The sequence below is a fragment of the Cyrtonyx montezumae genome, unplaced genomic scaffold (assembly GCF_038088225.1).
Source record: "Cyrtonyx montezumae isolate F1298 unplaced genomic scaffold, pur_monq_1.0 scaffold_36, whole genome shotgun sequence".
Lineage (NCBI taxonomy): Eukaryota > Metazoa > Chordata > Aves > Galliformes > Odontophoridae > Cyrtonyx > Cyrtonyx montezumae.
Window position 1 is genome coordinate 9067361 of NW_027072041.1, and position 22806 is coordinate 9090166.

Below are 22806 nucleotides of genomic sequence, written 5' to 3' on the forward strand. Positions count from 1 at the left end.
GGGATAGAGAGAACTGGAAAAAAAGAAAGTAGGTCGAGGTAAAACCAAGATTGAGAAAAGGATAACACTTATGACTATGTGACTTACGCAGCAAAAGAAGCAGTGAACTTCTGTACCCTTCAAAACTCCTTCTGCATAGTGGCATACAGTACAGAATATCCCTTCGGCCAGTTTGAGTCAGCTGTCCTAATTCTGCTCCCCCCCCAGCTCCTTGTGCCCTTTACACTGCTTAGCAGCAACGATAAACAGCGGTGTGCTATCGGCATTGTTTTTCTCCTAGAACCAAAACACAGCATCACAGCAGGCACTCCGAAGAAAACAGTTCTGTCCCAGCTGAAACCAAGACAGAGGAACATGGCTATTGGGTGTGCTGCTGATGGGATGATAGTTGGAGTTAGTGATCTCAGAGGTCTTTTCTAACCTTAATGATTCACCCGCTGATGTTCATCGTCGCTTGCTGAATGTCTGTGGAGACCACGCAGGGGATGTGAGCACAGTGAGGTGGGCGGTGTGTTTCAGCAGTGGGGGCAGCTGACTGCCTCTGCTGGCACAAATCTTGATGAGCGTGGCAAGCAGGCTTTTCATTGCTAATGAAAATGCACAGCAAGTGGCAATGACTTTGGAAGAACAGTGTTTTATAGCTGAGAATCTGCTCTGTCATACAGTGTTATTGTACTCCTCGCTGTAGTTTCCAAGGAAATAAGAGGTACTACTTTCAGAGCAAGCTGTAAGTTGGAAGTGTAATCTGTAGGATTTAGATGTGAGTTGAGACATCTCCCAGTTGAAAGCTTCACTGTTAAACTAGGAAGTGTCACAATGGAAAGGTGCTGAATATGTATAAACATGATCTTTTTCGTTTTTAAAAAAACCTTCTGTCTGTAACATTATGCCATCGTCTCTCAGAGGGAGACTATGTTTCATATGTTTCGTTCTCATCAACAAAACACAAAGTACAAACAGAAGGCTAAATAAACTATACATGAGGCACATAAATGCACTGGATATGAACTTTTTGGGGATGAACGTAGAAGTACAGAAAGAATGCTCAGGGAAATAAAAGGCTTTATGAAAAATACGCAATAGAGAACAAAAATAGAACTGTTTTCTCTGGTTGTGGTACTGGCTAAGATATAGGTAAAGAAAACAGGTAAAGAAAAGCAGCATTATTTTTTGGGGAAAAAAAAGAACATATAGAAATATACAGATAGCTGGCTACAGGTGGATAAAAAAAAAGTAGGAGTCAGGATCCCAGCTTCCTAAGGTCACTCTGGAAATTCTAGCATTCACCCGTAGTGAAAAACAGACAGGTAAGGAAAAAAAAAAAGTGATATTTTATAAAACAGAGCCTTCTAATAAAGTAATGATTAGTTCCACCTTTAAGTCAGGAATATTGAAAGCTACAACTTAAGAATAAAATACAGAAACGTTAAGTCTGGATTTTGATCTTATTTATTTATCTCAAAGTCATAAATAACAGTGGTTTCAATTTCACCATGTAATTATTTCCTGAACGAGACAGAGAGTACATTACCAGCTCTGGAAGGACTTCAAGTAAAGCTCAAGTTGATAAACATACTTAAATTCTTGGCTGGTCCAAGGATCCCATTCACATTTTATGAAAATGCACGTGTTTTCCCCAGATGCCATATATCATTTCTCTATTCCATAAAGCAGTTATGTCTGTATCCCCAAGGTAATGAAAAAGATTCTTAGCAGCATCAAACAGGACTGACCTGTTTCTTAGTTGTCTTTTTTTTTTTCTTTTTTCTTTTTTTTTCTTTTTCTTTTTCTTTCCCTTTACCACTTTTGTACACAAGCACAGCAGCAAATTAAATTTCATAAAATCATAGAAAGGGTAGAAAACTAAAAACCTCAATGGTACTGCTTTACCGCTGAGAGAGTTTAATGTCTGCTTACTACAGTCTGTGTTTTCAGTCCTCTACGTGGGGAAAACAAAAAAAAAAAAACCACCACAAAAACCTGTTTGCAAGCACAGTTTACAAGCATTTCAAACACTTTTACACAAAGATTCAGTAACAATCAACATATATAAATAATATTTGCTCCTTTAAAGAAACAAATTTTGAAGAAAATATGTTTATTTGGCTTGCACACAACTTCAGTGCATTTTAAAATGGTCAGGCTGAATGACAAAACCTTGGTCCATTTTTAGTACCTGCATTTATCTATATGATTTACCTACTGAACAAATACAAAACATCATGGCTTTCTATTAAAATGCTCAGGCAATCTATTTAGGAGCAAGGTTTCTATGGTGTAAGACCACATTAAAATCCTGTATTAGCAATCTAAAGAAATAATAAAGAAACATGGGTGTTTTAAGTTGAAGATTGTTTATGCTGCTGTCCTGTGAATCCAGATGCTTTAGCCAAAGTTTTTAAGTGAATGAAGTAAGTTGCAACTGTAGTGCAATTTAACAGTGCTTCACATCCCTCACGATTCTTGCTGGGTCCTCTTCTGTGAGGCTTTTCCCTGAGTCATATATCTACTAGAAAGGCTGCCTGAGATCAGGGGAGAAAAAAAAGCTTTAAAAAAAACTTTAAAAGCTTAAAGGTTTCCAAAAAAAACCCCGAATAATCACCACCACCACCAAAAACAGAAACAATCAAACAAACAAACCACCACCAACAACAACAAAAGACAAAGCAAAGTAACTGAAACAATCAGGAAGAAATTACTGTGAAGTCAAACTGTAACTAAAGCACACACATCAACTTTATAATACCAGCTGCTAGAGGATAGCAGGAAATATTAAAACATAAGTAAGACAACTTTTTTTCAGCTAAATGCCTGAGAACAAATTACTTTGTGTTTTAATTCCCCAACTTAGCTTTAAAGAACTCTTGCAATGTCTTTCTCCCCACCCCAAGTGGAACTGAAAATCTAAAGAGATATTAAATAGCAGTTTGCAAAGACTTCTCAAGTCTCCCTTCAGATGCCCCGGAAAAGAGTTATGTATTCCATGGAAAAACCCATGCTGCTAAATGGTTTGCAGTTGCACACAAAATTCTAAGTAATTTAAAAAAAATAGCAGTTACTTGAAAAGTCTTCACTGTGTCAGTTAACTTCTGTGAGGAAGCTGCTGTGGCAACCATGCATCTAACACAATGCACAGAACATCTCTGATCTAGAGAGCATGTATAAAGGCCTTTATGTCATCATCTGTCTGCTACTTGTAAGTGTAATTTTAACTTTCTCTCATTTTGGCAGCTCAGACAAAGGATGTGCTTTCATAGTTTCTCTTAAGTTAGCTGATCATGTGGAATTCTAGACAATTATTCTGAGGAAGCTTCACAAGAAAGTGCTCCACATATCGTCCCTGAAGAGAAACACAGAACCCCATGTATGCCAAAACAGAGGGAGAGAAGAGAGAGATTGATGAAACACCATATCCTTCTGCAAAATAAATCTATCAGAGTTTAATAAAGAAGGAATGGCTGACAGAATCGACACGCCTTATAAGTTTTGCTCCTAAAACACCAGTGAAAAAATGCACTTTTCCAGCCTAAAAAGAAATAAAATAAAAAGGTGGCTTCACTTCATAATTATCTACCAACCTGTACAGACTGCTGCTGTGTTCAACAAATTAGGCAGAGTTTCCATAGGGATTGACTGAGAAAGCAAGTTGAAAACGCATGGTTTTAACGTTGAATTTCTTGAACTGAAATTAAGAGATACTAACCTGACTGGGGACTCAAAAGTACTTTTCCTTTTTGTTTCTTTTTTTCATCGTGTGTAAGCATTCCCTATAAACAACACATACATACTGATGAACCTACAAAACTGAATTACAGAATGACACATAGACACACGTTCTTGAAAGCTTAAGTAACGCTACTTTTAAGTTACTTTACAAGGGTTTCAGAATATTTAAAGAGATTCAGGAAAAAAAACACTTAATGTTTACCTGATTTAATCGACCAGCATGTTTGGCAGCTGGAGGTAAAGGGGATCCACACAACGCTTCTGGTTTTGAACCTCCTGAAAAAGCCATAATACAGCAAAGACTTACTAATTTGAAACTAGTTTCCATTTCAGGTATTCTAAGATACAAAAATATAAAGATGCTTGTGTTCTACCTGCATAGCACAGAGAATTTAGGACACTGCTGTTTTCTGCCTTTACATAATATGGAAAAATGGGCGCAATGAAATGAGATGCATCTATCGTTAAGCATTTAGGCTAGAAACCGCCCTTCCCAAATTTACAAAAGGAGACTGGAACCTTCAGAAAATGAATGGTGAAACTGGGTTAAGTGAATTGTCTGAAGTCCCACGAAGCGTTTATAGCACAGTAAGTAACACAACCAGATCACTTATCTCCAGAGAATTACAGGGAACATTTCAGGCACTAGATAAAAAAATATAAAGTCCATCCTAGATCAACTCTCCTTCTCTACAGATAAACTGATTCTCAGAATACCCATAATTCCCATCAGCAACTACAGAGCAGTCGGGTATACTCCTTTTCAACCATGTCAGTTCTCACGACACAACAGTTTTATAAGATATGTGAAAACAGAGGGAAAACCAACCATGTCTGACTATTTTTAAAAAGCCAGTCACCATTTATGTGAATACCATTCAGGAGAAAAAATCTTTACCAGTTACTCAATCCTGAATATTCAGCTTGATTGGTTCCATACCTGCAGCTACTTTATACTGTGGGCATTCCTTTTTAATGTGACCTTCTCTTCCACAGATAAAACAACGTTTTTCTTTTAACTCTCTGTCTTCCAGTCGCTTCCACTTCTCTGCTGATTGCCTGGGAGACTTTTCTTTTCCAGTTTCCACTGTTCCCCTTGCTACTTTGCTCTTCTGAGGTGTAAACAGATGCAACTTTCCCTCCTTGACAGAGCCTTCTTTTTCTGTTGTTCTATTCTGGATTTCTTTGTCCTCTTTGCTTTTCTCTTTGTTTTCTGTGTACCTCTGGTTTTTACTATCTTCATAATCACGTCGTCGCCGTAGTCTGCAAGAGAGGAAGGTCATACATCTTATATACATAAAAGATAAAAACACAAACACTGCATACAGACAGTAAACAGACTCCAGGTATTTTTTCAGTGGGTTAAATTAAGTTAAATGCCTTTGATTTCCCTAAGAAACAGTCCTACACAAATATAATATATATTAATAACTTAACTTTACAATTAGATTACAATACAGCTGAAATTCTAATTTTTTTCTCTTTAAAATATGAATGCATCAATGTGAAGATCTTGGTGATGGAGCTACAAAGGCAGCGAAAGGAAAAGGACACTAAATTAAATGCTAACAATAGATAAAACATAGAACTCTCATTTTACTTCTTGTACAATTCCAGAAATCTACCTTCCTTCCAAACCAGTGTATATTCACTATCTCTAGAAATTACATATAAAGAAGCAGCTTCTAACATTCAGAGTGACTTAAGGATGTATCATTGAGGACCCAGGAGCCATTACTGAACTGGTTTCACTTAACTTCTTTATTCATGAACTGGAGAAGGAACAGTCAGTGTCTGATGATAGTAATAGGCTCCTTTGCTCAAGTCAGATGCAGCACAAATAGCAAGAAACCCAAAGAAACTAAAAAACTGAATAAACTGACAAAATGATTGTAGATAAGCTTCACCATAGATAAACTGCAAATAATGCATCCAGGTAAAAATAATCTGAACTATGTCTATGCAATATTGAAATGGAAGCTAGCAGTTAGATGGAAGGAAAAACATCTTGGAAAAATTTTAAAGAATTCTCAAAAAAAAAACAACCCAAAACTCCAAAAAAACAACCAAACAACCCCAAAAAGAGCCACACCAATACAAACAAGAAAACAAGAAAAAAGTGACTAACACTAATAGCCAAGAAGTTTACCAGAACATTGGCGTCATCAGACAAAATATCAAGAACAATATTTTTGACTTTTCTTTGCTGTATGTAAAACCATGGCGAGTCTACAGCCATGTGCTTTGTGCTGGCCTAGTGTCAAAACTTTAAGAAGGAAGGAGTACAGTTATAAAATGTATAGGGAAAGACAGGTAAAATGAAAGGAGCAATTGTCTAAAGAGCAATTACTAAAAAGGGCACAGACATTAACTTGGCAAGAAGCTAAAAGATGAACACAGTTGTGGCTTAAAATCTCATCAAGGCATTATCATTACTCACTAAACCCCCCTATTAGATATGCTTATGAAACTAAAATTGAGCCTGGTTTAAAACAGATAAAATAAAACACGTCTTTATGCAGCAGTCAGCACACCTCTGGAATCAATTGGAAGATAGAAGATTGTTAAGGAAAAAAGGAGAATCAAGTTCAAAACAACTGAAAAAAGGTAAAATCATACAAATGAGTACTGCCAGAGCAGGCATGCACTCATTCTTATTTAGCAATCGGAGATAGTACAGGAATACAAGAGAAGAGATCCCCAGAAGATAGCCATCCTGAACACCTTCATAAAGAGCATCACGTATTGCAATGGCTGGACAAAGGACTTCGAGATACATCCATGTTCTTATGTTCACAGTTGCAAAATTCCATTCATTTCCATTCTAATGGTGTATGAAATACAGCTGTGAATGCACAGCTTTAGCACTGCTATTCTAATCCTCCTTCTAAAGAAATGTGCAACACAGATCCCAGAACTATACTCACTTTCTCCTCATGGGACAATCTTTCATGAAATGGCCAATTTTGCCACAAATTCTGCAGCATCTATCATTTGGTGCCAATTCTCCCTCTGTCAATATCTCTGGATCAAAGAAGTACTCCTGTAAAAAAAAAAGTGAAGCATATAAATCGCAAATTCATATACTTGGCCATCAAAACAGATAAGCAAGTTGTTGAAATGTTGCTTATGTACGGTCCTGAAAGATCAGACATGATAAAACTGTCCAGTGCTTTCTCTTCTTCACAGGCAGCCTGCTAACTACCAGGTCTGCACATTCTTTCTTAAAGAACCCTAAGCTTTTTTGATGGGGGCTGAACTATGTAAAAGATTGTAAAATGAGTATTTCACTTGATCACGATTTTGTATGCCCCCACATTTTATAGGCAAACAATATGAAAGAAATACTCGGTAATAGCAGTTAAGGATCTATTAGAGCACTGTTGAAATTTAGGAAAGAAAAGCAGTGAGAGAGGAGACCATAACCATATTCTTAACAAGTGACAGGTTACAAAGTGAAAAACATGTACATACTGCCCTTAGAAGCAGCTTACCATTTTTGTTGGATATTCTTTAGGAAATATTTTTACAGGAGTACCAAATACTCTTCTGCCATTTATAAAAGCCTTCATTATAAAGTTTGTCACTAGGGAAACAAAACAAAACAAAAAAATAGAAGACATCGCATGAACACCAAACAAGCCAGTAAAACAAGGGTTATCACTTTGTACCCAAGTTTTTCAACAGGTAACTCACTTTTTCTTGATAATCCAGCTCCCAGGTTGTGGTTTAAATCGAAGGGGTCTGTATAGGAAGCATCAGAGACATGACTCAAATATTTACATATATACACATACACACACAAACAGCCCAAGACAACTATTTTGAACATAGAATTAATACACCAAAATTACACTGCAAATTTCTGGAAAATAAATTAACTTCATGGACAAAGGATCATGTTAGCACAAGTGAAAAGTGAACAAAGTAGCCTCAAGTGCATTAGGCACAGTACAGATTGACAGTCAAGGGAAGGAATTTTTCCACTCTGCCCTGTACTTCTGCAGTGTCACCTCTGCAACCTGTGTGCAGGTTTGCGCACCACAATATTAGGACATAATGGTATAAGGGAATGACAGAGGGAGAGCTGTGAAGGTGTTGAAGGGTCTGGTGGGCAGGATGTATGAGGAGTGAGAAAGGTCCCTTCAGTTCTTCAGTCTAGAGAAGAAGAGACAGAAGAGAGGCCTCATGGCCACCTGCAGCTTCCTCAGGAGGGGAGCAGAGGGGCAGATGCTGATCTTTCTGGTGACAGCAACAGGATCTGAGGAAATGGCATGGAACTGCATCAGGAGAAAATCTCACTCGTATCATTTCTGCTTTGCAGCTTTTTTGCAGGTGGGAAAAAAATATTTTTGGCTCCACTGAAACTCAATGGGAATTTTACAAAGATTTAAAAGATGAGGAAATAGCAGCTTGTAATCTATTAATAGAAAACTAAGCAATGTGCAATGACCAAGTTTTTCACGTGGACACTGAAGAAATTCCATTTATGGATGTACATTATATGCTTTTACCTTCAATTACAATGTATTTGGAGGTCCACTGCTTCTTGAAAGTTGTAAGCAGGCTCTTTCTCCTAATGCAGATGACGTGCTCCTTAAAATCAAATTCTTCTGTGTAAAAACGAAGAAGTCCCAGCCACAGTTGCCCTACAGATTCAGTGTTTTTGCCACAGTCGGGCCAAACAACTGGCTGAAAATGACAGAAATATGTTTATTTCCTATACTTACACTTGGGAGAATAACTTGATAACTTTCAACTCCAACATAATCCAGTTACTCCAGGACACTTTCTTTCTAAACTGCCACTAAGAACGCAACACTGATTTTATACTGGCATGTCTTTTAAACTTTAACAGAAGTGGGGAATTAATAATACTGTTAACCTCAGGCTTTGCCTTTATTAATTCACTGTAAATTCTCACTTATATTATTCAGTAAGTTTAACCAACTATGGCCAATGGTAACTAATGGTAACCATTGTTTTAAAGGAATTCTCTACTCAGTAATGTGATGCCCATAGTGATTAATCATCATTAACGTCTTAAAGAAATTTATTTTAAAATTATTTTTTTCAGATTATGCATAGTATTTTTTTTTGGTCTTTAAATGTACAGATGCTTGCACTGATGACTTGAATAAAACTGTTCTTAAAGGTTCACATTTGGATTTTTAAAGCAACAGCTATTTCAGTTCCACTACTGTGTTCAATCAACATATCTGACAACATTTCTTACAATGAATTCTTTTTCTTTTGCAGAAGTATACCATTTCACCATTACTCACCAACTCTTCTATCTTATCGAAGAAATAAACGTTCCAACCATCAACTAAAATTTCAGGCTTTTTTGGTTCTTTGTAGATCTGAAAACATAGTATTAAATTCAACAGAAGAGCCTTTAAGACTAACCACTAATATTCTTCTGATCAATACTGTATACAGATACTAATTTCTTTCTTGGTGTACTGTACCTCTTGAAGAACAGGGATGACAGGTGGATTTCTCTGTTGAAGAAAATAAAGCACCATAAGAGTATATGCATAAGAAGAAAGGCTACCACGAGATGCATCTCCAATGTCACACATCTACAAAAAAGAAACACAAATCATATTTCTTATGATTATCAACTCAAGATGCAGGTAATACTGTCTTGTGAATGTCTGAAATAAACTCACCTTTGTAAAAACTTTCATTGTGTAGCACAGGTACTTTACTCGACAATCAATGGCTGCATATGATGAAAGAAGTCTTGTATTATGCAAGGCCTATGAAAATAGGAAAGCCATGTATAAAATGTAGTAGCTCTCAAGACACTGAGGGAATGAGTTGAAAATACGTTTTTAGTCAAGAGAAGACAATGAATGATTCACAGCACTCTAGACTCATAGTTCACAAGTATACGTGCATACTTCTTCAATTTTAGTTCATTTAAAAATTACAGTGAGTTTGTGTTAACAGCCTGCAGAGGTGTGAGCTCAACAAATAAGCGCCGCATAGTAAAATGTATATTGAGAAAGGAAACATCCAACAGTGAGGTTATCTTATTAAGTACTACTCTGTTGAAAAGCTGTCAAACAACTCACGCTTCTCAGAGTTGCTATAAAACAGAATTCACAGAGCAGTACTTCAGAAAGTGAAGCATCCATCTACTACTTCATTTGCAAAATATTTGGAGGGGGTAAATTCTTGAATTAAGAAATTCCATTCCAGAAAAGTAAATGCTATCAAATTAGCCATGTGGGTGGAAAATTTCAAAAACATACTTTCAGATTTTGTAGCTGAGTTATCCTTCTCTACTTGGGCTCCCCTGAGGCTCACAAAGAAGCTTCAGAAAGTTTAATTCTTGGCTCTAAAATTCACTTTCCTTTGATGATGCAAGGAACTGGCTATCGATGTTCAAAACATTGAAAACAACAACAAATGAGACTCATTTCTAAAATGTTTTTTCTAAATTGTGTTGTGTTCCAGTTCAGGTAAGCTGGATTCTCTATTACTATTCTGGGTCTCAAAAGCTAAGCAGGAGATATGATGGGAATCGAGGGATGGGAAAGCTGAAGTTACACTATTTTCTCTGATTTGCAGAAAGAATTAAACTCTATTGCTTACTACTACTGAATAACTACTATATTGTCTTAGAGATGTAATAACACTAAAGCCTTGATTGAACAGTAGATTCCACCCAGTCAAAAATAAGCCATTTGTGTCTGGAAATCTAAAACTGGAGTAGAACTGGAATCAGTTATTGAACCTAGACAAAGCAAACATTTTGTCCTCAAGAAACAGCCGCATATTTTATTGATAAAAAACAGATAACCTTACCAGAGTGTTATATAAACTGATGTCTACTTCAAGACCACTTCTGACATGGAAAAATTTTACAATTGGGACTTTAGCAGTTGTTATAGGCAAGACATTTCGTAGACCTAGGAACAAGTTTTTCATTACTAGATGTCTGTATCAGATTCATAACAGTATGGAATACTGTACAAATAATCCCAAACTGCAGTAAGAACTAAGATTTTATTGTGTAGCATTGATAACCACAATTATCAAATTACAATTATTTTGGAAAAGAATCAGTAGTATGTCATTATTAAATGACTTTAGGCATTTGTCAAACCCTATTACATATATAAAAATAGGCATGCCCTCCCCTCCCAATAAAACAAAGATTTTTTCTTAACGTAACAGCAAAATAAACTTACGAGGTTATTCAAAGTTCACTCTATTTTATTAAAATCACATGAGATAAACCAAAACAAGCACTGTAAAATTTTATTTTCTTGTAGATGAAGCAAGACTATTGCAAGCTTGTATTAGGCTACCATTTACCACTACCATACTAGGCACTAAACACACAAACACAACATAGCTAATAACACAAAGCCTCAAACTTCAGCTTAAGGCTCTTTTTTACATATCAAGGTTATGAATCTACTATCTGCCCAATTCAGATGCAGTCTTGTAACATAATAACTCTGAAACCTACATGTACAAATAAATTCAAATGTTCACATCATACTCTCTTAATTATCATATTGTTCTTAAAACAGTTTTGATTTTCTGTGCCCAAATTTTTTTCATATCAACTCAAGTCATAAACAGAATAACTTCTTTCAATATTTAAGAGTTACCTGACTGTTTCTTGAGAACTTTTGCTAAATCTTCAATAATTCTGATGCAGTCAAGTCCCTAAGACAGTAAGAAAATAAGTCAAAACTCAAATATCTGCTACAAGAATTTCAGACAAATCCTTTATTAGTTGCCATTTAAGTTTAAAGTTGCATAACTGAGAAGGTGTATGCTAGAGATTATTTCATATTAGCACTTATAGCCCCAACACTAGACAGACAGTACCTCAGTACAGGCTATTTTATGCAAAGATTTATTTCCTTTCTACTGCTTCCCATTCATAGTTGTTCATGCTACAAAGAATGTTATTTATTTGCAAGGCTAATACTAGAAATAATGCTATTGTCCTAATTCAGAAGAAAACTGTCTACCAAGACATGGAAGTTCTTCAACTCATGCACAGATCAATACTAAAAAAAATAAAAAAAAATAAAAAAAGGCATGACCACCCACTTTTGTGGCACCTACTTGTGCTTTCCTTTATCTGAAAAGCTTTCATAAAGTTACAACACGTATATAGTGCTAAGTTTGCATTCATTGGAAAAAAAAATCTTGCCAAACTACCTCAGCAGTTTCCAACCCATCCATCGTCATACAGATATCAAGGTCACTTTGTTTGAAACCAAAGCCATTTTTTGAGGAGCCAAACAAATTCAGCTTTGTTCCTGTAAGAGATGTGATGGATTATAACCAACAACAGCTTCAAACCACCACATGCTTTTTAATACAGGCACAGAAACACAACAGGTTTATATGGTACTTCAAAACTTAGTTCCTATCAAACTTGTAATGACCTCTGCTTTTACTGGCTCAAATGAGAAGTCTAACAGATCCAGACACAAATAGAGTGCTCCCATAGTTAAATTATCAGTAGGCAGGTGTGGATTTAAACCTGATTAAAATACAATTGGTTTATATAAGAAATCTTTGTGATAAGGGACATCTGATCACACATTAGCAAAATAAAGAAAAACAACAGAATACCAGAATTCTATGAACTGAGGCCCAAGTCCTACAGATAAAAGGATCCAGAAAGAAAACAACAGTTTCAAACAGCCAGGGTCTGAGAACTAGCCAGAATTTAAAACTATTTCAATACCAACAATCTGTAGTACGAACAACACGGATCAAACTCCTGTCCCTGTAAGAAATTTAAATAAATAAAGTATATACATACACACACATATAGACTAATATATGTATGCAAATGCACATACATATAGACAGACAGACATACATATAGACAGACTTGTCTTAGTAAGTTTAAAATCAAAGAGAAAAAAACAGAAACATGCATATAAACTAAAATATTGTTCCTTAACCTTGGAATCAAGACCCCTACCAGGCTTCTTAAAAACAAATAGTATTTTTTTCTTTTTCTTTTTAAGAGTAGATATAATAAGAAGCCTGGTTAATGAACAGCTATCTTGAAGCTGTCCTACTACTGCTTTTATATTCTCTTTAACTTGCCCTTGTTCCCTTGCATACACTCATTGTTATGCATGACTAAGTCACAGAAGGGACAAATAAAATCTGAGGGGAGCTTCTTGCTTTTCTTCCTTTCCTTAAGCAAACAAACCACACAACAGATATAGTTTTCACATCTTTCATCTCTGTTAAAAGAAATAAAATTCACATCAACAGGAAGATGTGTTAATAATATGGCTATTGTACCAGAAGATATACAGAAAGCAACAATATAGATTAAATGCTCAAAACTAAATTGTTTATGATGTGACATGACGTATTTTCTTGGAAAACACTCAAGTATGAACACATCAGAGCATGACTACATGAAGCCAGAACTTCATTACCTGGAAATTCCAGTCTAATGAAGTTTTCCAGGTTTTGTCGTATATGTTCCCGAGCCTGATCCTCTACAATATTTGGAGCAAAATCCTCTTAAAAAATGAACAAAAAACCAGTTAAGGTAATATGATCTGTAGAAAGAGTCAACAACAAAGATTCAAATGAAAAAGGGAGGGGTGCACAGCAAGTCAGGGAGAAAAGCAAGAGAAGATTCAAATGTGAAGGAAAGATAACAAGGATGAAGTAGAAGTGAAATACCTGTTCAAATAAAAATATTAATTAGACAAATAATGCATTTTGTCTGGTCAGAAATGGCGAGAGAGAAAGGAGGAAAGTTGGGTCACTCTGTAAAGAACAAAAGTGGAAAAGTATTATAAATCAGTATTCTGATTCCAGTTTGTCTAGAACATTGAAGTGTTGCTGAGAAACATTACTTGAATTTTTAATATTAAAGCATCAGTCAAAATGCTCCACCACAAAACAAACACTTATATTAAGATTCCTAAACTAGTAGTCAGACATCATTGCCACATAGACAAACCTAAACATTTTTCATTTCTCAAGACACAAACTCTAGACACAGTTCCATTGTAGTCAGTTCACTGTAGCCAGTGTGGCAACAACCTAGTCACCTTTATAATAATAAACTCTTTATAATAATAGACTCTGGTTATATCACTAGTTTTTCATATTTTTTTTCTTTTTTCTTCCCCACAGTAATATGAAATGGAGAAAAACTTACGGTAACATTGGACACAAACTTGATCTAGAATAACTGAAAATTTGGGTGTCAACGGTGGCAGTGGGTCTAGCTCAATTTTCTTGAAGTCTTCTGGACAATCTCGCTTTAAGTGACCTTCCCGTTTGCACAGGCTACACACTACTGTAGGAGACTGCATGAACAGAAAGCAAAATTAGTTTTAAAAAGCATAACCCCTTAACAAATTTGAGCAGTACTTTCAAATAACGGATCAGAGAACATAAACGTGTTTATGTTCTGTTAAGGGTTGCTTACCTTGCCTTTTGTAAAAGCTTGTTTACTAAATTCATAAAAGAGTTCAGATTCTAAACACTTTTCTATTGCTGTGTTAACTTCAGAAAGACTTCCCTTCTCACTAAGATCCTCTTGACTGAAATTCATCCCCAGAGACCCATGCACATTGTCTTTGAAACACTTCTCTTCATATTTATCTGTGATGGACAAATCATCGTCTTCCTCAGACAAGGCATTCTCATCCCCAGATCCAGGGAATGTACTATCTAGTTCACCTTTGGCTCTTAGGACACCACCACATGCTGCCTGGTTTAGAAGACTCAATTCTTCCTCCTCTTCCTCCTCCTCTGAGTTAATCACTTCAGGGAGCTGATTCTGTGTTGAATGTATGTATTTTTGGGGGGATTCATCCAGCTCATCAGTACCTTCAGTACTCTCCTCATCAACATCAGTCTTGTTAGCTATTATACCAGTGCACTCTAAGCCAAACTCATCACTCTCTGTAAGTGTTGTGTTTTGAAAACCTTCCAAGTCGGAAGTACTGCATGTCTCTACATCATGATCAGTCATTGTAAAAGGGAGGTCTCGACCATCACTGTCTTCGTCTATTCCCTGCTCAGTAGACAAGATATTATTCCATCTTGTTTCTTGCTCTTGTTCTTCCTCTTCCTCATTTCCACTCTCCATCTCTTCACAACTTGGTTTAAAGCCCTCATTATTTCCAGAAATAACCTCTTCAACTATGCAGTCTGAATCTTCATGAGCAATTCCCAAATGACTTGTATCATCAGCCAGTTCTTCTTCTGTCACGCTCTCTGAGCCATCACATACCTTTGAAGGAAAAGTACCATGTACTTGAGGAATATCTGTAGTTTCAGTTACATAATCTTCCACTACATTTTGCAACTCAGAATTCTCATGCTTTACAGTATCATTTCCTTCATCCAGCTTTTGGGATTTCTCCTCATTGGCATTTGGATGGGATTTTTTTCTCAATTTCACAGTTTTTTTATGAGGTAAAGCAAAATACTTGTAAGTTGCTCTCAGGCAGTGAAGAATATATTCATACATTAGCTGACTGTTCAGAGTTCTTGCAACATTCCTTTTGACAGAATATGGGTCTAGTAGAAAGAAAAAGAGCCAGTAGTGCAGGAATTAACCTTTTTAAAAATAATATACTTATATATTTAACAAATTCAAACATAATACTAATTACACTAAAACATCCAGGAACATAAATGTAAGAATCATACTGAAGACTTTTTTTTTTTTTAAAGACCATCTACATCAACTTTCTGATAACACTAAATAAATGCCCCAAGCTGATTTTTTTTTTTTAATATTCTATAGCATTGCTAGGAATAACAGTCCAAAGCTAAAAAATACAAAGATTCATAGTTTCATAGGTACATTAGGTTGGAAAGGACCTACAAGATCATCTAGTCCAACCATCCTCCTAACACCATCCCTACCCACTAAACCACTAAACCAAATCCCTCAGCACCTCATCTAAACGCTTTTTGAACAGCGCTAGAGATGGTGCCTCAACCACCTCCCTAGGCAGGCCATTCCAGTGCCTGACCACTCTTTCAGAGAAAAAATGTTTCCTCAGGTCTAATCTAAATCTTCCCCGGCGCAACTTGTGGCCATTCCCTCTGGTCCTGTTGTTATTTATCAGGGAGAAGAGGCCCACCCCCTCCTCACCACAACCCCCCTTCAGGAAGTGGTAGAGTGCAATAAGGTCTCCTCTGAGCCTCCTCTTCTCCAGACTAAACAATCCCAGCTCCCTCAGCCGCTCCTCATAACACTTGTGCTCCAGACCCCTCACCAGTTTTGTTGCCCTTCTCTGAACACGCTCCAGGGCCTCAATGTCCTTCTTGTAGTGAGGGGCCCAAAACTGAACACAGTACTCGAGGTGCGGCCGCACCAGAGCTGAGTACAGGCGGATGATCACCTCCCTGCTCCTGCTGGCTACACTATTTCTAATACAGGCCAGGATGCTGTTGGCCTTCTTGGCCACCTGGGCACACTGCCGGCTCATGTTAAGCCGAGCATCAACCAACACCCCCAGGTCCTTTTCCTCTCTACATTCTTCAAGCCATTCTGCCCCAAGCCTATAGTATTGCATGGGGTTATTGTGGCCAAAGTGCAGGACCCGGCACTTGGCCTTATTGAACCTCATCCCATTGAGCTCAGCCCAGCTATTCAGCCTATCCAGATCCCTCTGAAGGGCCTCCCTACCCTCAGGCAGTTTGACACATCCTCCCAACTTGGTGTCATCTGCAAACTTACTGAGGGTGCACTCAATCCCCTCGTCTAGGTCATCAACAAAGATATCAAACAAGATGGGCCCCAATACTGACCCTTGGGGAACACCACTCGTAACGGGACGCCAGCTGGACTTAACTCCATTAACCACTACCCTCTGGGCACGGCCCTCTAGCCAGTTCTCCACTCAGAGAAGAGTGAACCTGACCACACCACGGGCTCCCAGTTTCCCCTGTGACTGTGTTAAAGGCCTTGCTGAAGTCCAGGTAGACTACATCAACAGCCTTTCCCACATCTACCAGTATGGTCACCCAGTCATAGGAGATGAGGTTGGACAAGCACAACCTGCCCTTTGTGAACTCGTGCTGGCTGAGTCTGATCCCCTGGTTGCCATGGACGTGCCATGTGATCTCCTTTAAGATCATCTGCTCCATAACTTTCCCTGATACCGAGGTCAGGCTGACAGGCCTGTAGTTCCGCGGGTCTTCCTTATGGCCTTTTTTGTAGGTGGGAGTCACACTGGCAAGCCTCCAATCTTGTGGGACCTCTCCAGATAACCAGGAATGCTGATAGATGGCAGAAAGTGGCTTGGCAATCACCTCTGCCAGCTCCCTCAGCATGCTTGGGTGGATCCTATCTGGTCCCATGGACTTGTGGCAGTTCAGATGGAGGAGCAGGTCTCTGACCATCTCTGCTTGGATCACAGGGGGTGTAATATGCGCCCCGTCCCAGACTTCCAGGTCAGGGCATGTACCCTGTAGATAACTGCTCTGTCTATTAAAGACAGATGTAAAGAAGGCATTGAGAACCTCAGCCTTTTCCTTATCCTCTGTGGTTACATTGCCTGCCTCATCAAGTAGAGAAATTCTCCTTAGTTCTTCTCTTGCTGTTAATATATTTGTAAAAGGGTTTTCTGTCCTCCTTTACTGCAGTAGCCAGTCTGAGTTCGAGATGGGCTTTTGCATTTCTAACTTCCTGCCTGCAAATCTTGGCCAGTTCTCTGTAGTCTCCCCAGGTAGCCTGTCCCATCTTCCAGAGGACATAGACTCTTCCTTTCTCTCGGAGTCTCAACAAAAGTTCCCGGTTCATCCACACTGGTCTTTTTCCCCTCCGGCTCAACTTACGGGACTCAGGGACAGCCTGCTCCTGTGCCTTTAAGATTTCCATCTTGAGGAGCATCCAGGCTTCCTGGACCCCTTTACCCCTCAGGAGCAAGTCCCAAGGGACCCTTGCAACAAGCATCCTGAACAGGTCAAAGTCTGCCCTCCGGAAGTCCAAGGTAGTAGTTTTGCTAATCATCCTCTTGACGTCACCCAGAATAGCAAACTCCACCATTTCATGGTCACTCTGGCCAAGACAATCTCCAACCTTCACATCTCCTACTAGCCCTTCCCTGTTGGTGAAGAGCAGGTCTAGCAAGGCATCTCCCCTGGTAGGCTCTTGCACCAGCTGTGTCAGGAAGCAATCATCCACACATTCTAGAAATCTCAAGGACTGCTTCCTCTGCATAGTATTATTATTATTATTATTATTATTATTATCATTATTAGTATTATTATTAGTATTATCATAGTATTATTTCCAGCATATGTCAGGGAAGTTGAAGTCCCCCATGAGAACAAGTGCTGGCCATCATGCAACATCTACTAGTTGCTTATAGAACACCTCATCTATTTCTTCATCCTGACTAGGCGGTCTATAACAGACCCCCCACCACAATGTCACCCCTAAAGACCATCCCCCTGATCCTTATCCATAGACACTCTACTTTATCATGTCCAACCTCAAGCTCTTCAACATCAAAACATTCTTTGATATAGAGAGCTACGCCACCACCCTATTTTCCCTGTCTATCCCTTCTGAAGAGCTTGTAGCCATCAATCCCAGTACTCCAGTCGTGGGAGAGGTCCCACCATGTTTCTGTAATAGCCACAAGGTCATAGTTAGCCTGCCTCACAATGGCTTCAAGCTCCTCTTGTTTATTGCCCATGCTGCATGCATTGGTATAGATGCACTTCAGCTGAGATATCTGCCTCACCCCTTTCTGCAGCACAGCCTCCTTAGGCTCTTTACTGGTGAGCCCTGTTTTATCCCCTTCCCCCGTTCCAGCTAGTTTAAAGCTCTCTCAATGAGTCCAGCTAGCTAGGATTTGTTTCCCTCTTTGAGACAGGTGCATTCCATCAACAGATAACAGGCCAGGAGCCGAGTAAACTGTCCCACGGTCAAAAAACCCAAAGTGTCTGTCTCTACACCAACCTCTCAGCCAATTATTCATCACCTGTGTTTTCCTAGCCCATTATGTGTCCTTCACTGCCCCAGAAGGTATGCACATTATATTATTCAGATATTGCACATTATCTCAACAGCAAAGAGAATAGCCTGGAAAGCTAATGGTAACAGTTCTTTAAAGCCTGCTGATATAACATACCTTCCACAGCTATGCGCTTTTTAGGCCAGTCCTTCAATTCCCGTGACACTATTTCTTTCAGTCGTATGCTAATAACCAAATCAGCCATGTTGAACTCCAAGGCATAGAAACGAAGCAGCTCTACCCAAAGCTGCCCTACAGGTGCTGAACATTTCTGTACTGAATCGAATACTAAGGGAACCTGTCAATTACAAAAAAGAAACCCTCAATAATTAATGCATAGTCACCTAGTAAAAGAAAAATTGCTTATCTAGAACATGTGTTTGCAAACAATGCCATATAGTTTAATTTCTTTATATTCCATCTGTAAAGTAATATTACAAAATTTGCAACTGCTTCTTTAATACAGCAATTGCAATAATAGCTGAAAAAAAGGATGTGATATCATAAGCTCTTAGTGTAAGACCTCAAAATAAAAGATTGTAGCAGTAGTTGAAGAATAGTGTCAATGATTAATAGCAATTGATTATATACCTTTCTTTGTTATGGCTTACAAATTTCCAAGAAAACACCACAAAATATTACAAGTCAAAAACAGATTACATATTCTAAATTTTATGGCTAACTGGTGCAACACGTAATTACAGAGTAATACTAGGGGTTGTACAGTAGTTATAAAATAAATGATGTGTAAGAGTAGTTCAGAACTAGGAGGAAATACTATCCATATGCTCGACTTAATTCTGAAATAAAGTTGCTTTAAGACTATAAACTCTACTTTCTCCCTTAACACATTAAAACCTAGGGCTTTATCAAAGATACTTGAGTAAAACCTGTCAGCTTCTGAGCACCAAGAGATAAGCATAGCAAACTTTGTATTAAGCAGTTAGGTAATCTTCCATTTCCTCTTACAGTTTTGCAACATCAAAACCAAAGCAAGAATAGCAGAATTTTTTTTTCATCAAGAACACTAAAAACTACTACACTACTACACTAAAAACTACTACTACTACCTTGTCCCTTTTAGGGGAACTTTCTTGTGGCAAAGCAGCATCTTCAACAGGGCTATGTTCCCAAACCACAGCATCATTCTCAACTTCTTTAAGATGAAAATTAGTTAATTTGTTTAAGGAGAAACCTTCAATCTAAAGGAGATAGGAAAAGAAACAAAAATTAACATTACATGAAGTTTAAAGCATTCTTCCCAGCATAGTAAGCCAAACAAGAACAAAGTTTAGAATCAGCTTTTTCAGGCCCTAGAAGATATCCCAACTTGCTTCTCTCTTCTCCCTAAATTTCTCTACAAAAAGAGAAACAGTGCATTTGAAAGGGTCTCCATATTTCACTGAACCTTGCATACCATACTGCACAAGCGCAAATGCATGTATTTTAATTATGCAGTTATATTGTACAGGACTTTTTCTCACGTTCAGTGAAGACAGTGAAGAGACTTTGGGAAAAAGTCAGCCTCATAGCAAAGAAATTGTTAACTGCAAAGCCTGTGCAATTAGCTATGGAAACTTGAACACCCACATGAAATGTGAACAAGTGATTGTAAGAACAAAAATACATGCCATGAGTATAACACCTGAATAGTGTCCGACAGAATTAGATTCTATCCGTTACATTCTGATCCCAATGCTCAAATGCGCGCCTGAACTGTAGTCCACATTTTCATCACCAGAAAACTAGATGTCAAAGTTAAAGAGATTGTTTTGGGATATAGCTGCATTAACTAAGAGTCATCAAGAGTATGGAAGACAGGCTGAAGAAATAAGGAAGTAGATTGCTATGCACTGCATTATTCAGTTACATTACTCATTAAAGGGTCGGCAGCAGTACTTAATTCAGTGGCAGTGATGGCAAATCTCATCCTTACAGGCAAGTATTTATATAAAGGTTAGTTAAGTTTACCTTGGCTGAATTCATGCTCTCTCTGAATTCCTGCAGAAGCGAGCAGCTTACTGCTTTCTCAGCATAGCAAGAAGCTGTCAGGTTACACCACAAGCGAAAAGACACTCACTCACTCACTTTACTCGGTTTACTAATATACATACCCATGAACCCAAATAGACAGGTAGAAAAGGCTCTTTCCTCTGTTGCAGAAAGAAGATAACCATTAAAGCAAACACATAGGGTGACAAACCTCCTTCTTCAGGACGATCAACACAGCACAGCTGTAAAATAAATTGTGCAGTAATTGCAGTTTGAAGAGATGCAGTAAAAAAATATTCTTTTACTTGCTGTTAAAAAAAGAAGTCACTGTATAAAGTGAGTGAAATTCAGGTATCTTTGAGCTCCTATGTGAGACTGACTTTGTTATCAAGGTCTGTTAAGAGTCCTGCTGTAAACATACTGCAGTCACACAGACTGAGCATACTGCACATTTGCTATGTACAAAATAAAAACTTTATTTCCAGTATTTTTAATGATGTAAATTTATAAATTTATTAAAAAAATATATTTTTAATGAGTAAATTTATGCTAACTGCATTTCATGGACATTTTTCTGATTTGTTTGGTAATATAAAATAACAGAACATTTAGAGCTCTGCATGCCACTCACTGAATCAATCTGAAAATTCCACTTCTAAAATTTAATGGAACATGATAAGGCATAACTGATAGTTATATAATTGATAAAGTTTATATCTTAGAACAAAAAAATACATCCTTTTTCCAGTACTCTCTCTAAAATAGTTTCAATGTTTTTCTAAATCGTATTTACAGTCTCCCCAGTATAGGACCAATATTCATTAAATATTTTCACAGATGGGGGAATAAAAATAATTCCTACCTTTGCCCAGTACCTGAAGGCAATCACTAAAGATGCAACAGTAGGCTCTAGTTTTCCAATGGTAGCCAAATGGTTTGTTGTCAGATAAGCATTCTCATTCCCAGCACTTACTTTACAAATAAGGCCACTAAAAAAACAAGAAACCAAGTAAAATATCTCAGAGGCCTTATAAAAAGAAATTACATCTCATGAAACAATGCAGAAGGCAGCTGTAAGGCAAGATTGAACAGCCTTTCCGAGGCAGCACATCTATATTAAAAGAAGCGTGAAAACCAACTTGATATATGATAAGATTGAAAATGAATGCATTATACATAGGTTGTTCTGAAAGTAATGTCTTCTACTTATTTCCAGGAAAACCACAACAGATATAAAGACCACAGTGCTATTTGATAGAGCAAGTTCTCAGCTACAAAATACTACTTCTTAACATAACCACCATCATCAGCTATGCATTTTTATAGGTAAAAGTTGGCAAGCTGAGCTTGTAAAAATCTGCAGTAGCAGAGATTACATCTTTGCTTGGCCACCCAGAACGTGGCTTGTCCTGCACACTGCTGTCACCACTACTGAAATGCACTATCCATTGCCTCTCATGTCCATTGTCTGATCTCCAAAAATGTTCAGCAAGCACTGAAGAGTGCCAATGGTTGCCATTTTTTGCTCATTAGTGCATTCAATTCCACATCTTTACTTCATGTGCACTTCCATGCCATTTGGTCAGACTGCACCTCTGCTGCCATCTGTTGCACAGCAACAAAATGCAACAAAATATTGCTGGGAAAGTTCAACCTCTAATGCCATACCACCTATACCTGCCCCTGACATTCTGGGCCAACATAATAAATAGGAGACCTTACTTTCAGGAGCATGCCTCGAAATTTTCTGTAGAAGTGTGTTCAAATACATTCTAAATTTAAGTAGATGTTACTGATGCGTTCAATTCTAATGTTATTAAATCACTGAACTATAAAACATTGATCCTGATTTCTTTTGTGTATCAAAAATATTTTCCCACGCCACACCCATTGCGAAGCAGTTTCTAGGCTGTTTCCACAGAACAAGAAACATTTTCAAACAGTGAAAGAACAAGGTAGCAGCAAATAACTGGTAACATTCCTATTAACTGGTAATATTCCTATATCAGAAAGTATTTATAGAACGTTTCATGAATCTTAAGTGATATCCATTAAATGGGCAAAATAAAATGTC

The 22806-nt window shown here is 37.8% G+C and overlaps 1 protein-coding gene across 2 annotated transcripts in view; it reads right to left on the reverse strand.

The window, feature by feature from the left end:
* Positions 1-1419: 1419 nt before the first annotated feature.
* TUT7 (terminal uridylyl transferase 7) overlaps positions 1420-22806 on the reverse strand; it is a 33315-nt gene continuing 11928 nt past the window's right edge. For both annotated transcript variants that reach the window (XM_065745667.1, XM_065745668.1), the window contains 21 exons: positions 21595-21721; positions 20855-20974; positions 19811-19942; positions 18858-19038; positions 14183-15282; positions 13910-14060; positions 13173-13259; positions 11923-12023; positions 11361-11418; positions 10546-10649; positions 9402-9491; positions 9198-9311; positions 9012-9089; positions 8241-8418; positions 7423-7470; positions 7221-7312; positions 6654-6769; positions 4667-4989; positions 3929-4002; positions 3704-3767; positions 1420-2522 (listed from right to left, as the gene is read on the reverse strand). In XM_065745667.1, coding sequence (XP_065601739.1) covers positions 2455-2522; positions 3704-3767; positions 3929-4002; positions 4667-4989; positions 6654-6769; positions 7221-7312; positions 7423-7470; positions 8241-8418; positions 9012-9089; positions 9198-9311; positions 9402-9491; positions 10546-10649; positions 11361-11418; positions 11923-12023; positions 13173-13259; positions 13910-14060; positions 14183-15282; positions 18858-19038; positions 19811-19942; positions 20855-20974; positions 21595-21721 — 3406 coding nt within the window. In that variant the 3' untranslated portion in view covers positions 1420-2454. The remainder of the gene's footprint in view (positions 2523-3703; positions 3768-3928; positions 4003-4666; positions 4990-6653; positions 6770-7220; positions 7313-7422; positions 7471-8240; positions 8419-9011; positions 9090-9197; positions 9312-9401; positions 9492-10545; positions 10650-11360; positions 11419-11922; positions 12024-13172; positions 13260-13909; positions 14061-14182; positions 15283-18857; positions 19039-19810; positions 19943-20854; positions 20975-21594; positions 21722-22806) is intronic.